Below are 16,296 nucleotides of genomic sequence, written 5' to 3'. Positions count from 1 at the left end.
AAATCCACACCAGACCCTTATCCGAGCACGTTGACCTGGCCGGCCGCAGAAAAGAGGGGGGGACAGAGTGCGGCCCCCCCCTCTCCTGAACCGCACCAGGCCACATGCCCTCAACATGGGGAGGATGTCCCCATGTTGATGGGGACAAGTGCCTCATCCCCACAACCCTTGCCCGGTGGTTGTGGGGGTCTGCGGGTGGGGGGCTTATCAGAATCTGGAAGACCCCTTTAACAAAGGGGACCCCCAGATCCTGCCCCCCCCTGTGTGAAATGGTAATGGGGTACATTGTACCTCTACCATTTCACCCCAAAAAAAATGTCAAAAGTGTTAAAAATGACAGTAGCCGGTTTTTGACAAATCTTTTAATAAAATCTTCTTTCCTTCGGGTTTCTTCCGCTGCTTCTTTCTTGGGTCTTCTCGTCCACATCTTGCCCGACGTGTTCTTCTATCTTCTCCGTCCGTCCTTCAGCCTTCTGGTCCCGCATCTTGCCCGTTGTCTTCTCCTGTCTTCTTCTCCGTCCGTCCGCCAGCCTTCTCGTCCACCTCTTTTTCTTCCCCGGACGCCGCGATTGAATTTGAATTGGCCGCCGTGTTGCGCTCCTGGGACCCGCCCCCCTCTGACGCCACAAGTAAACTCATCTGCAAGTCCGCGTGTGGCATATGTGCGTCAGAGGGGGGCGGGGTCACATGAGTGTGACACGGCGGGAACTTTAATTGGAAGCGGCGGCATCTCCGGGCGGCGCGCTTGAAATTGAATTCCCCCGCTGTGTGACGCTCTGTGACCCCGCCCCCCTCTGACGCCACAAGTAAACTCCTTAGAAGGTCATGTGCGTCAGAGGGGGGCGGGGTCACAGAGCGTCACACGGCGGGGGAATTCAATTTCAAGCGCGCCGCCCGGAGATGCCGCTTCCAATTAAAGTTCCCGCCGTGTCACACTCATGTGACCCCGCCCCCCTCTGATGCACATATGCCACACGCGGACTTGCAGATGAGTTAACCTGTGGCGTCAGAGGGGGGCGGGTCCCAGGAGCGCAACACGGCGGCCAAATCAAATTCAAGCGCTGGGTTCGGGGAAAAAAAAAAGGAGGTGGACGAGAAGGCTGGCGGACGGACGGAGAAGAAGACAGGAGAAGACAACGGGCAAGATGCGGGACCAGAAGGCTGAAGGACGGACGGAGAAGATAGAAGAACACGTCGGGCAAGATGTGGACGAGAAGACCCAAGAAAGAAGCAGCGAAAGAAACCCGAAGGAAAGAAGGAAAGAAGATTAAAAGATTTGTCAAAAACCGGCTACTGTCATTTTTAACACTTTTGACATTTTTTTGGGGGTGAAATGGTAGAGGTACAATGTACCCCATTACCATTTCACACAGGGGGGGGCCAGGATCTGGGGGTCCCCTTTGTTAAAGGGGTCTTCCAGATTCTGATAAGCCCCCCGCAGACCCCCACAACCACCGGGCAAGGGTTGTGGGGATGAGGCCCTTGTCCCCATCAACATGGGGACATCCTCCCCATGTTGAGGGCATGTGGCCTGGTGCGGTTCAGGAGAGGGGGGGGCCGCACTCTGTCCCCCCCTCTTTTCTGCGGCCGGCCAGGTCAACGTGCTCGGATAAGGGTCTGGTGTGGATTTTTAGGGGGACTCCACGCCATTTTTTTTTTAAATTTGGGGTGGAGTTCCCCTTAAAATCCACACCAGACCTGAAGGGCCTGGTATGGATATTTGGGGGGGACCCCACGCCATTTTTTGGGGGGGGTTTTTATGGCGGGGTTCCCCTTAATATCCATTCCAGACCTGAAGGGCCTGGTAATTTAATTTGGAGGGACCCCCATTTTTTTTTTTTTTTTTTTATTATTTTTAATGAGCAATGACTGTATTCTTTATAACCATGAGTACTTTAAACTTCCTTTTTTTGTTTCACTTCAGAAATGACATCTTGTACAGGGACAGTTCTAAGCACGGGAAACATGCGTGTACCCCCCCTCCCCCCCTGTATGAAATTTAAAGGACTATTTCACTTTTATTATTTCACTTTAACCACTTCCATACCGCGCCTATTCTGGCACTTCTCTCCTTCATGTAAAAATTATATTTTGTTCCTGGGAAATTAATCAGGACCCCCAAACATTATATATAATTTTTTAGCAGACACCCTAGGGAATAAAGTGGCGGTCATTTTTTATTTGATTTCCAACGGTATTTGCGCAATAATTTTTCTAACGCCTTTTTTTTTAAAAAAAAAAATCCATAGGCGATGCTTGTTTTTTTTTTTTTACAGGTGACCAGTTCAGAGTTACAGAGGAGGTCTAGGGTTAGAAATATTGCTCTCGCTCTAACGCACGCGTCAATACCTCACATGTGTGGTTTGAATGGTGTTTACATATGTGGGCGGGACTTACATGCATATTCGCTTCTGAGTGCGAGCTTCTAGGGACAGGGGCGTTATTTTATTTTTTTGTTTGTTTTTTTTACCTAATATTTTTCTTCTTGCACTTTGTCACTTTTTTTGATTTTGGATCACCTTTCTTCCTATTACAAGGAATGTAAACATCCCTTGTAATAGGACTAGTGTGTGACAGGTCCTCTTTAGGGAGAGAGGCGGGGTCAATAAGGCTGGAAAGCATGGTATTGAAAAAAAAAAAAAAAAAAAAAAAAAAAAAAAAAAAATCTCATGCTTTCAGCTGCAATCATGTTCGTTCAGCACAGTGGTGTAGTGTATAGCACTTTGACCTAGCAGCAAAAGGGTCGCTGGTTCGAATCCAGCCCGTGACACCATCTGCATGGAGTTTGCATGTTCTCCCTGTGCCTGCGTGGGTTTCCTCCCACAATATAAAAACACGCTGTAAATCGGATCCGGTCTAAATAAGCCCTAATATGCAGTAGTATATTTAGGTTTTGTTCTGCCCTAGGCCTGACTACATATCTGCACCTCCTAATAGAAAAATGACCCACCCCTTCCTGTCAAGGTCACACCCTGTTTTTGTATGACCCGCCCAGGAATTTTCAGGGGACCCACACACTAGTTCTGGGGGGGAGGGGGGCACTGGATTCCCTTAACCACTTCCATACCAGGCACTTACGCACCTTCCCGCCCAAGTCAATTTTCAGCTTTCAGCACTGTCGCATTTTGAATGGCAATTGCGCGGTCATACAACACTGTACCCAAACAAAATTGGCGTCCTTTTTCCCCCACAAATAGAGCTTTCTTTTGTTGATATTTGATCACCTCTGCGATTATTTTTTTTGCGCAACAACTAAAAAAAGACTGCAAATTTTGAAAAAAAAAAAAAAAAACGTTTATTTTTGTCTGTTAATTTTTTGGTAAATAAGTTTTTCTCTTTCAATTACGGGCACTGATATGGCGGCACTGATGGACATCGATGAGGTAGTACTGACTGGCACAGATGAGGTGGCATTGATTGGCGGCGCTGGTATGCGGCACTGATGGGCACTCATGGGCGGCACAGATGGGCACTCATGGGCGGCACTGATGGGTGGCACTGATGGGTGGCACTGATGGGTGGCACTGATGGATACTTATGGGTGGCACAGGTGGGCACTGATAGGTGGGCACTGTGGGGTGGCACTGATTTTCCCAGGTTGCCAGTCAGTGCCCATTTGTGGGCACTGATTGGCATCTTTTTTCTTTTTTTTTAATGCTTTGTTTTTTTTTTTTCCATATTTTTTTTTTTTTTTGCCCATCCTGGTGGTCCAGGGTGGTCATCCGAGGGGGGGCTGCGCTGATAAACAATCAGCGCGAACGCCCCCTGTCAGGAGAGCCGCCGATCGGCTCTCCTATACTCGCGTCTGTCAGACGCGAGTGAGGAAGAGCCATCGATGGCTCTTCCTGTTTACATCGTAATCAGCCGTGATTGGACACGGCTGATCACGTGGTAAAGAGTCTCCGTCTCCGTGAGAGACTCTTTACCGAGATCGGAGATGCAGGGTGTCAGATTGACACCCCGCATCACCGATCGCCGCGCTGCGTGCCCCCACAGGCGCGCGCGGCATGAAATCCTGCAGGACGTCCTGTCAGGATTGTGTAACCACTTCCCGGACGTAAATCGGCCATATGCTGGGCGGGAAGTGGTTAATTTGCACAGTTTTTCTCTCACTTCCTGTTTGGCTATGGGGCAGGAAGTGAAGGCAAATCTCCCCAATTGGACACAGATAATACAAAATAAACTGACAGGGCCTACAACCCTCCCTCACTCTATCCAAAATTAAAGAAAATAAAAAGTGTTGATTATAGTTCTAGTCAGGGGCGGACTGACCATTGAGTCACTCGGGCACTGCCCAAGGGCCCCATGCCACTAGGGGGCCCCATCCGGGTTGCCAGGCTCAGTAAAACCAGGGACAGTATGTAAAAATCTGTGTTTTTTTTAGATCTGTCCCCGATATGTCCGAAAATGACATGCTTTTAATGTGAATATCCCAAGATTTTAGCTGCCCGCCTCTGCACTACCTCCTGGCATGGTGGCCATCTGTAAGCCAGAGGGGCCCCATACTCTTCTAATGCCCGGGGGCCCCATGAGTTGTCAGTCCGCCCCTGGTTCTAGTTTAAGCACAAATTTCATAGAGTTTTATTGAGAGCCCTAAGAAAATATAACCATGCCAATAGGCCAGGATACAGCGTGGCTAAAATGTATGAATGTGTGTGTTAGAGCACCCCACCCAATGTTAACTAAAAAATTATTAATTTGCAAATAAGTATTATCTGCTCATTTTTTGGGGATTTCTGCACCCCTGATAGTGAGAACATGTGTGAGGTGTCTTCACCCTATTCTAATTCAAATTCATTCACTTCCTGTCACATAGCCAAACAGGAAGTGAGGGTAAAACCTTACTAATATCTTTTCTTGGGGACACAGAGATCAATCTAAATAGTTTCCCATTATGTAAATTGCACTCTAGCATTTTGCTGTGTACACCCCAAATTATTAGGGATCTTGGACTTTGGGGTCCATTTACGAAAGGCAAATCCACTCCTACAAGTGCAAAGCAAGGAAGAAAACAAAACAACTTTGCTTCTACAGGATTGGATGTTAAAACCATCAGTGCTTCCTCTCTGATTTTCAGCAACTATGCTTGTACTGCAGAGTGGCTTTGCCTTTACTAAACCCCAAACTAAATAATCATTTGGGGCAGGGATCCTCAAACTACGGCCCTCCAGCTGTTGTAGAACTACACATCCCATGAGGCCTTGTAATGCACTGACATTCACAGACATGACTAGGCATGATGGGAATTGTAGTTCCTGAACAACTGGAGGGCCGTAGTTTGAAGACCCATGATTTGGGGTGTACACAGCAGTGCTGGAGTGCAATTTGCTTAATGGGGACACTAGTTAGATTGACCTGTGTTCCCAAGAAAAGACACTGGTAGGGTTTTAACCTCACTTCCTGTTCATCTGTGTGACAGGAAGTGAAGCCAATTTTAAGAAAAGGGACACAAAGCTCAACCCAAAAAAAAACCCACAAGCAGGGGTTCTAACACTCACTTGGCTTCCCTCAAACACCCACAATTAGAATAGGATTGCCTTGCCCTAGATTTAAGCACAGTGCTGTAAATCAGCACTTCAAGCCTGTCCACCAATAGCAACCCCCCCCCCCCCCCCACAGGCCATGTTTGCAGGTTTTCCTTCATCTTGCACATGTGCTTTAAAAGACAGTCTGGACAGCAATTCTTGATAAGAGAAATCCACAAAACATGTCCTGTCGGGGGTACTTGAGGGCTGAGGACCACTACAGTTAAAAGAAAATACTTACCAGTTTGTGTTTAAAGTCATGGGGAATAAACATGGCAAACATTTCATGATTACACACCAGGAAAGAAGCTTAGACAAAAATCACACCTAATTTGTTAGGCCCAAACCTATTTCAGCTGCAGCTGTCAAAATATGTTGCATGAAAAAGTAACAAAAAACAAACTTCAAAATTTTAAAGTAATTTTTATTGGTCAACAAAACAAGGAAAGAAAAAAAACAAAACAAACACACACAAACAAAAATACATTTCAAAACTCAAAATAAACAGATTTAAAGTCGCAACATCTTCACAATTTTTTCATAAAATAAGGCAGCAGAGACAAATACATCAAAGTGAACATCATTTAAAAATAAACAAAAACCATTGGCAAAATAAAAACCCATGCAACAAACCACATTTGTGTTCCACAACAGCATTTCTGCCTGCCCCTATGAGGGCAGCTGAGGACTGATCGATGCAGTTTTTATAACATGTGCTAGTAATGAAGCAATTGAAATCACATGAACAAATTGCAGTCTCTAGTGTGGGTGAGCTTACACCTGGTTAATTAACCCAACCCACGCTCTATGACCATCCAAGTGATTTTCACCTTTTAAAAAGAAAGGATTTTTTCTAAGTGTTTGAGCAGACTCAGTTCATCACACATGTAGGAACCAAGCTGCAATGGCATGAGTTTTTTTTGTTTTTTCCCCCTGATCTCATGCTTTCCAGCCTGGCCCAGTCATTGACCAGCAATATGGTCCAGGGCTCAAGTGGTTAAAAATTAACAAAACACAAAAGTTAGCCCAATTTTTGGGGATAATGTGAAAGATGATGTTACACCGAGTAAATAGGTACCTTACATGTCACGCTTTACTATTGGAAACACTCCTGCAATGGGGCCAAAATTAATTCCGTGAATATCCCCATAGGCGACCTTTTTCTTTTTTTTCCAGGTTACCAGTTTATAGTTACAAAGAAGGTCTAGTGGTAAAAGTATTGCTCTCGCTCTAACGCACGCGTCAATACCTCACATGTGTGGTTTGAACGATGTTTATATATGTGGGCGGGACTTGCGTAAGTCCCGCCCACATATGTAAACACCTTCTTTGTAACTATAAACTGGTAACCTGGAAAAAAAAGAAAAAGGTCGCCTATGGGGATATTCACGGAATTAATTTTGGCCCCATTGCAGGAGTGTTTCCAATAGTAAAGCGTGACATGTAAGGTACCTATTTACTCGGTGTAACATCATCTTTCACATTATCCCCAAAAATTGGGCTAACTTTAGTGTTTTTTTAACCACTTGAGCCCAGGACCATATTGCTGGTCAATGACCGGGCCAGTTTTTGTGATTCGGCACGGCGTCGCTTTAACTGACAATTGCGCAGTCGTGCGATGTGGCTCCCAAACAAAATTGGCAACCTTTTTTTTCCCCACAAAGAGAGCTTTATTTTGGTGGTATTTGATCACTTCTGCGTTTTTTTTTTTTTTTTTTTTTTAGAGCTCTAACCAAAAAGAGAGCGACAATTTTAAAAAATAAAGAATTATTTTTACTTTTTGCTATAATAAATATCCCCAAAAATATATATTCTAAAAAATAAAAAAAACCTCAGTTTAGGCCGATATGTATTCTACATCTTTTTGGTTCCAAAAAATCGCAAATAGCGTTTAGTGTTTGGTGTTTGGTTTTGGCAAAAGTTATAGCGTCTACAAAATATGGCTTTTTTTTTGTTTTAACTAGTTATTGCGGCGATCAGCGATTTTTATCGGTACTGCGACATTATGGCGGACACATCGAACACTTTTTTGGAACCATTGGCATTTTTCTAGCGATCAGTGCTGTAAAAATGCATTGCTTACTATAAAAATGCCACTGGCAGGGAAGGGGTTAACACTAGGTGCGAGGGAGGGGTTAAATATGTTCCCTGGGTGTGTTCTAACTGAAGGGGGGGTGGGACTGACATGTGTAAATGACAGATCGCTGTTCATGAAGGGGAACTCCAGACCCCAGAAAAAAAAAATAACGTGGGTTCCCTCCAGGTGCATACCAGGCTCTTAGGCTTGGTCTGGAACATAAGGGGTTAAACGCGCGCAAAAAAAAAAAAAACAGCGTGGGGTCCCCCCCAAGATCCAAACCAAGCCCTTATCCCAGGCACGCAGTCTGGTCAGACAGGAATGGGGGTGGGGACGAGCGAGCGCCCCCCCCCCCTCCTGAGCCGTACCAGACCACATGCCCTCAACATGGGGGAGTGTGTGCTGTGGGGGAGGGGGGGCACTGCCCCCCCACCCCAAAGCACTCTTGTCCCCATGTCGATAGGGACAAGAGCCTCTTCCCGACAACCCTGGCCGTTGGTTGTCGGGGTATGCGGGCGGAGGGCTTATCAGAATCTGAGAGGCCCCTTTAATAAAGGGGCCCCCAGATTCCGGCCCCTTACCCTATGTGAATGAGTATGGGGTACATTGTACCCCTACCCATTCACCTGGGGGGAAAAAATGGAAAAAAATAATACACCACACACATTTAAAAATTAATTTATTAGTCAGCCGGGGGTCTTCTGCCGGGGCCCCCAACCACCACCCCATTACGCCCCGGGCTTCGCCATCTTCTGCCGGAACCCCCTTCACCAGTGAGGCTCCTGCCTTTGGGGGAGGGGCCCGGGCTTCTACGACGGTTTCTGCGGGGGGGGGTGCACTGGCACCCCACCCCCGTCTTCAGCACCGTAATTCAACGGGACCCCCTTCACCAGTGAGGCTCCTGCCTTTGGGGGAGGGTCCCGGGCTTCTACGACGGTTTCTGCGGGGGGGGTGCACTGGCACCCCACCCCCGTCTTCAGCGCCGTAATTCACCGGGACCCCCTTCACCAGTGAGGCTCCTGCCTTTGGGGGAGGGTCCCGGGCTTCTACAGTGTTTTCTGCCGGGGGGCGACACCCGCGGGCTTCTGCGATGCCTTCCGCTTCTGCCTGTCTCCTCCGCGGAGCACAGGGCTGGTCTCCGCTGTCTTCTCCCTTCTCTTCCATTCGATGTTGACACGACGAGGTCCGGCGCTGGAATGCCGTCTGAGCAGCGGGCATGGACTTATATAGGGCAATGCCACCATGTGACCTCAACCCATGTGACATCACATTCCCATCATGCCCAGGGAATGTGATGTCACATGGGTTGAGGTCACAAGGTGGCATTACCCTATATAAGTCCATGCCCGCCGCTGACACGGCATGTCAGCGCGGAACCTCGTCGTGTCAACATCCAATGGAAGAGAAGGAAGAAGGAGGAGACAGGCAGAAGAAGGAAGAGAGAAGAAAGAAGACGGAAGAAAGCCCTGGCTCCGCGGGGGAGCCAGGCAGAAGAGGGAGCAGAGAAGACAGAAGAGAAAAGACCTGGGAGTTGGCGCACCCCCGGCAGAAGACCAGGAAGACCGGAACCCTGGCGGAAGGCACCGGAAAGACCGGGGGATAGGCGCCATCCCCCGGCAGAAGACCCCGAAGTCCGGATGCCCCCCCTAAGGTAAAAGAGCTTAAATGGGGTGGGGGCATCCGGCGGAAGGCTCCGGAGAGGACCGAGGGATGGCGCCCTTCCACGGCAGAAATCACCGAAGCCCAGAGTCCCGGCAGAAGATCGGGAGAGAAGAAACCCCCCCTTGTAAGAGAGCTAAAGAAGAAAGGGGGAGCTACGGAGCAGATTAATAAAATATTTTATTGTGTGGTGTTTTATTTTACTTTACACTTTCCCCCCATGTGAATGGGTAGAGGTACGATGTACCCCATACTCATTCACATAGAGTGGGGGGCCGGCATCTGGGGGCCCCCTTATTAAAGGGAGCTCGCAGATTCCGATTAGCCCCGCCCGCATACCCCGACAACCAATGGCAAGGGTTGTCGGGAAGAGGCTCTTGTTCCTATCAACATGGGGGCAAGAGTGCTGTGGGGTGGGGGGGCAGTGCCCCCCTCCCCCACAGCACACACTCCCCCATGTTGAGGGCATGCGGTCTGGTACGACTCAGGAGGGGGGGCGCTCGCTCGTCCCCACCCCCATTCCTGCCCGTGCCAGACTGCATGCTTGGGATGAGGGCTTGGTTTGGATCTGGGGGGGGACCCCCGCGCCGAATCGGCGCGGGTTTAACCCCTCACGTTCCGGACCAAGCCTAAGAGCCTAATGTAGCCCTGAAGGGGGACCCGCGCCGATTTCAAGTTTGAAATTTGGCGCAGAGTTCCCCTTCATGGCTGAAAACAGCTCGGAGATTCCCGTGCGCCGCGTCACGCAGCGCATTCACGGGTACGCCGCTTGGTATTTACCAAGATTTTCACGGCGTACTGACAAGGCGCACGGGAAGCGCCGAAATTTCTCTGCGCATGCCCAGTATGCAAATGAACCACCTGAGGTTCAGGCGCACTGTGCAAGCGTACGGGGATCTGTTTTCAAAAAACACTTTCCCTTTCAATTCGGCCCGCCAAACACTTTCAAACACATGTCACTTCACTTCCCCTGCATCCCCCCACCTCCCCCCCTAATAAACTCCCGCCCAAACCCCCGCAATTTACATTTCAATGTGCCGTGCGCCTGGTCTGTACTGGTGCACAATGCACCCTCTCCTGGGCGCACGGAGCACATTAGTAACTAGGGAAATACACTGCACTAGCAGCGTATTTCTTTAGTAAATGGCAAAACGGCTGCTACTCCTGCTTTTACTCCATGAGTCATGGAGTAAAGGCTTGGTAAATCAGCCCCAAGGAATGCCTGCTCCTGTTATCAAACCGCAGCCCTGGGCAGAGATTGAGGTTGGCAGTAGGTGGCTGACAGGACACACTGCATGTTATTATATAGCATGCTGATGGGGATGTATGCTGTGATTGCAATCTTATTATTCACAAAGGTTTTAAACTTTATACAAATATTCTTTGCTCTTCCAGTTCAGGGAGGCGAAGTGATACTGGAATAATGTATGGGACCTCCCAGAGGGGTATAAGGTTACTGATGTGCTCTTCTGATGAAATTGCTAGTTGGTTGGGCATTAAAATGTAGTTCTTCCCCCACACTCCCTTTTGAGACACAAGATTTGTAGTGTCTGTGGCAATTTGTGCCCATTCAGCCAAAAGACCATCTGTGGAAGTTAAAGCAGAGCTCCACCCAAAAGAGGAAACTCTGTTCGCACCCTTCGCCCCAACCCCCCCCCTCCCTCCAGGTACCTCGTTATGACGGGAACCCACTCTCACTTCCTGGTAAGATCGCCGCACGACAGATGTAGGTCATGTCCGGCCCCTCTTCCTCCTTCCCCCTGCTGCCTTCTGGGACCTGTGTCTCTCCCAAAAGACAATTTAGGGACTATTAAGAAAGAGCATTGCGACTCGCGCATGCACAGTAGGAAACCAGCTTTGAAGCCGGGAAGGCTTCCCTGACGTTTATCCTTACTTGCTATGCCGGCGCCTATACCCGAACCCGACAGACAAATTGGCTTGGGGTCTGACATTGCGGGATCCCTGGACAGACTAGAACTCTGCTTTAACTGTTGCCAGACCCCCAGTGAGGTTTGGCTACATTGTGCCTCCTCCCAGTAGCTACATCTATAACTTACACTGTGATGGGGGGGTCATGCACAACACATGCAACACCTTGATTCACCTACCGGTATGCACCCTGTGCCATAGCTTATGTAAAATCTTCTCAATACAAAATTATTGAAACAGAAAAATATAAGCAGTAGGGCCAAAACAACTAATCGATTAAATCGACAACTAATCGATTATGAAAATAGTAATTGATTAATTTCATAATCGATTAATCAGCCAGTAACATAATGGGGTTTAACAATAATAAAAAAAAATCTAAAATTATCCCTTTATGGTACAAAAAGAGAAAATTGCTACTGTAAATATTACTTTCACTGTCCCACAGTAAAAAATGAACCCCTTGCAGTAGCGATTGTTTTGTTTTTTGTACTAATTTTAGTTTTTTTAATCCCATTATGTTACTAAACATCTCAGGCCTGGGTCACACCTTTTTTGTTGCTTTTTGCAGAAACACACTACAGTTCATTTACATGGTTTCCTATGGGACACATTCACATCCAGGCTTTTTTCAGATGCTGCTTATTTGGAAAGGGCAAAACCGTGCCATTTTGTTTTCTTTGGTTTAATATACTTCAATGGAGAAGCTTCAGAAAAGCATATGATGCGTTTTTGCAGCAATGTGTTTTTTAATCAGCCCAACAACAAATTGGCCAAAAAATAAAAAATTCAAAATGCAAATCGCAAAGTTATTAACTGATTGAATCGAAACAATAATCAGCCAACAAATTGATTATGAAAATAATCGTTAGTTGCAGCCCTAATAAGCAGTTCATTGTTTTACCTTTAACAGGTGCTGAGCTGTGTAAAATCCAGCAGGACCACTGCCAACAATGCAGATCTGTAGAGGGTGTGTGGCCGATGTCAGTGTTCTCAGCAGACCTTGATGTAAGAAGAAAGAAAATACACATTACTCATAAGCACATTACAGTAAATGTAAACCGAATCACTAAAACCTAAAGCATTAACAGGTAAAGTAATTTTAAAAGACTTTTTTAAATACCTTATGATCCTACTTCTTTAGGCACTTCCTGTTACACAGTGACACCATTATCTCGGTTTCGTAATTGTGATCCTGTGTAGTCACACTGTCATATATACTTTCAGTGGAGACTAAGTTGATGTGCTGATGCTCATTACATAGGCATGGTCCACCATTGTCACCATCAGGTAGCACGGCCCCTGAGCAATGGCATACAACCCCCAAGGAGTTTGTGCATGTACACAAGAAGTGACGCTAAAGAACCTGCAGGGGGATCAGCAGCTCTAAACTGCAAGGATGAAATAAGTAAAAACAGTTGGGTTGGTTTACTAAATGAGTTGAGAATCTCCACTCAATATATTGTAGTTAGGTTCACTTTAAAGACTGAATTATGTGCAGTGGACATAAATTAAGTATATGGAGGAGTTTCTGGTATGGAAAATTTCTAGCAAACGAAATCCTGGCCCATCCTCTAAAAAAGTATACAAAAAAGCAATTGTACTGAATGGTACCTGCCAGGTTGGAAAGCCACAGCACACATGTATTTAAAGAATAAATATAATTTTGTGGTCTTGGTACAACAATGAACAAAACACACAACAACAAAATAAAAGTCTAAAAGCCTGTAATTTAATAAATCAAATACAAATAGACCCTCAGCAGGGTGTTTCTATAGGTTATACCCTCTGTTGGGCCTTGAACAAAGGGCAAGGATTCAACCCTGACCAACAATCTGATCTGTGAAAAATTCTTTATGTCATCAGGGGGCCCGCCATCTCTCTGGTTCCTGTAGCACATGAACAGTGTTGTGAAGATTTTGAGGGTTACAAAACACTTTAAAAAAGTTATAAACCCTGGCGTCCAGCTATACCCGGTCTTCCTTCTGGGTTCGTGGCTCCAGCTCTGTGACTGGTCGGAGCCACGATGATGTCACTCCTACACATGCGCCCGGGGAGCCACTGCATTGCCATGAAATGTGATTTGCCATGAAATGTGATGGTCCGCCTCCATCACATCCCATTGGCTCACTCATGTCATGTGACATATAGACACGTCATCAGTCTCAGCTAGGCTATCATAGGGAGAGGATCTCCTCTCTCTGTGATAGGTGCAGCTGCACGGAGCTGGTATATACTGTTAGGAAGGAGAAGCCAGTGTGATATGCACAGCTCTGTGAAGAGCAGCCTGTGTGCAGTGAGTGCTGAAGCTGCATGGAGCTGTAGTAGTAAATTTAGCTTACTCACGCACCCAGGGAGGTCAGTCCCCGTGCAGCTCTTCAAAGGGCTAAGAGAGAGGAGAGGGGGGCAGGCAGATGGGAGGCTGCTCCATTATACAGGCTGCCCATGGTGTGTGTGTGTGTGTGTGTGTGTGTGTGTGCTGCTGGCCACACAGCCTGAGAGCAGCCTATAGATGTGTGTGAGATCATTGTTTCTATACATTGTTACACCAGCAATGCACTCACTGCACACAGGCTGCTCCTCACAGAGCTGTGCATATCACACTGGCTTCTCCTTCCTAACAGTATATACCAGCTCCGTGCAGCTTCACCTATGATAGCCTAGCTGAGACTGATGACGTTTCTATATGTCACGTGACATGAGTGAGCCAATGGGATGTGATGGAGGCGGACCATCACATTTCATGGCAAATCACATTTAATGGCAATGCACCGCCAGTCACATACTGTAGCTGTTGACTTAACAGTAGGACACTTACCTGTCCTGGAGTCCAGCAATGTCAGGACCACAGCTGATGTTTCCAGGGGAAGGGGAGGGAGGAGCAAGCTGCTGACGTAATTCACTGCGGCCCCTTTCCCCTAGAAGTGGGGACAGGGTACCTGCAAAAAACAGGTATCTGCTCCCCTTCTGGGGCCCCAAAAAGATGCAAAATGTGGCACTGGAGTGGGGGAGGAATCAGATAAGCAGAAGTTCCACTTTTGGTTGGAACTCCGCTTTAAGTGGTTACACTGCCCTCATTTACAGAGAAAAGTTCATCGCTTTGGTCTAAAAGAACCAAAAAAAAGTTATTGTTATACAATTTTGATAAACATTTGCTGGAGGCTTTTTTTTTTTTTTTGACAGCTGTCAGTGAGCAGAGAACAGCTCTCCACGGTTTACATAGAATCGTGGAAATGCTGTATTAAGATCGTAAGGGGGGGGTTGAATCGAGATTGCGATTTTTTTTAACGATCATGTACCTCTAGTTGTCACCAAAACGTGTACCCATTGGAAGGTTTTCCCTCTATACCTCTTCTGGTAAAAGCTAAAGTTACATTAAAGCTCCATTTTTTTTAATTAAAATAATAAAAATGTTCTTACTTACCTGTTCTGTGTATTGATTTGAAACAAAGCAGCCCTGATCCTTTTCTGGGGTCCCCCAACAGCAGTCCAGGCTCCCCCTCCTCAGCAAGAGCCCCCAAAGAAAGCTTCCCCCAGCTCCCTCGTCAGAGCATTTGATTGACAGCAGCAAATGGCTTTCCCTCCTGTTAAGATTTCAGTTGCGACAACCGCTGCTCTCATGCACATCACTGGATCGGGCTCAAGTATAAGGGAGTGATAATGCAGCACAGAATTTTTTTTTAGAATGCATTAAGGTAAGACCCCTGTCACACTGGCAGCACTGGTTTTAGCGACGTTTTTCGACCGCTGGCGGGCGGGTTTTTAACCGAAAATAAAACTCCAGTTTTGCAGCACTTTCAAGCTGCTTTGGAAGCGCTGCCCATTCACTGCAATAGGCAGGGCGTTTTGGGAGCGCAAAATCCAGCCCTCCCAAACCGCCCTAAAGATGCTGCTTGTAGGACTTTTTGGAACGTCCCGCAAACACACCGCCCCAGTGTGAAAAGTCGCACGGCAAAGAATGGGAGGTGCTTTTCAGGCACTTTGCAGAAGCGATACCTATCACTAAAAATGTCTGAAAACCCCTCGGGAAGTCTTCTGGGACACGACAGGTCCTAGAAGGCTTCGGGACCAGTCACAGACCACAGCACGGCTCACGTTTGCGCAATGGAAGCCACAAGCTGTCACAGCCAGGTGCCCATAGTAGAGGTGCTAGTGCCGCTGAGGGAGGACACAGACTGTGAAAACAGCTGGGGTAATAACACTGTGGGACAGGTGAGTGTGTGTTAATTAAAAGCCAGCAGTTACACTTTATGTAGTTGCAGACTTTTAATAGACCTAGAAACAACTGGAACTCCACTTTAAAGTAGTGGATGTGTATGGATTATTTATGGAGATTAGGGATCATCATTAAGCCCTTATTCACATTGGAGCGATTTGTCATGTGATTTGACAAGCAATGGCATGGTTTCAATTGGTGCGATTTGCAAAAGTAGTTCTTGAACTACTTTTGGGCGACTTCAATAGACATCTGCACAGATGTTTTTCAAGTCACACTGAAATGCGGCTTTGAAATTGTGCGAGGGCTTAGCGTCCAGACAGATGTCTGATCCAACTTTTTCAGGGCTGTCCTCATTCGTCTATGTCCAGGTTAAAAAGGACAGAAGCCCCCTTAAACAGGCTGAGTAGGGTTAGAAGCTCTGGCCTGGATTCACCATAGTTACACAGCGCAATTGCTTACTTGCCCCGGCGTAATGAATGCTCCTGATTCAGGAACCTCGTTACGCCGACTGCAGCCTAAGATATGCGCGGCATAAGGCTCTTATGCCCGCATATCTTAGGCTGCATTCTTGCAATGGCCGCTAGGTGGCGTTCCCGTTGTGCTCAGCGTATAGTATGCAAATTGCATACCAACGCCGATTCACAACGTTACGCGAGCCCTGCGTATGCAGTTTACGTCGTTTCCGTACGGCGTCTTTCGCATAAGGCTGCCCCTGCTATTAGCAGGGGCAGCCAATGTTACGTATACCCGTCGTTCCAGCGTTGCGAAATTTCAAATTTACGTAGTTTGCGTAAGTGATTCGTGAATGGCGCTGGACGCCATTCACGTTCACTTTGAAGCAAATGACGTCCTTGCGACGTCATTTGCCGCAATGCACGTCGGGAAAG

The 16,296-nt window shown here is 47.2% G+C and overlaps 1 protein-coding gene across 3 annotated transcripts in view; it reads right to left on the bottom strand.

Annotated features, from left to right (window-relative positions):
* Positions 1-16,296, bottom strand: part of FDXR (ferredoxin reductase) — a 103,964-nt gene that overhangs the window by 78,304 nt on the left and 9,364 nt on the right. For all 3 annotated transcript variants that reach the window (XM_040331287.1, XM_040331288.1, XM_040331289.1), the window contains one exon: positions 12,095-12,192. In XM_040331287.1, coding sequence (XP_040187221.1) covers positions 12,095-12,192 — 98 coding nt within the window. The remainder of the gene's footprint in view (positions 1-12,094; positions 12,193-16,296) is intronic.

The sequence above is a fragment of the Rana temporaria genome, chromosome 12 (genome assembly GCF_905171775.1).
Source record: "Rana temporaria chromosome 12, aRanTem1.1, whole genome shotgun sequence".
Taxonomy (NCBI): Eukaryota; Metazoa; Chordata; class Amphibia; order Anura; family Ranidae; genus Rana; species Rana temporaria.
Note: the sequence above shows the minus strand (reverse complement) of the source record. Positions and strands in the feature narration are given on the sequence as shown.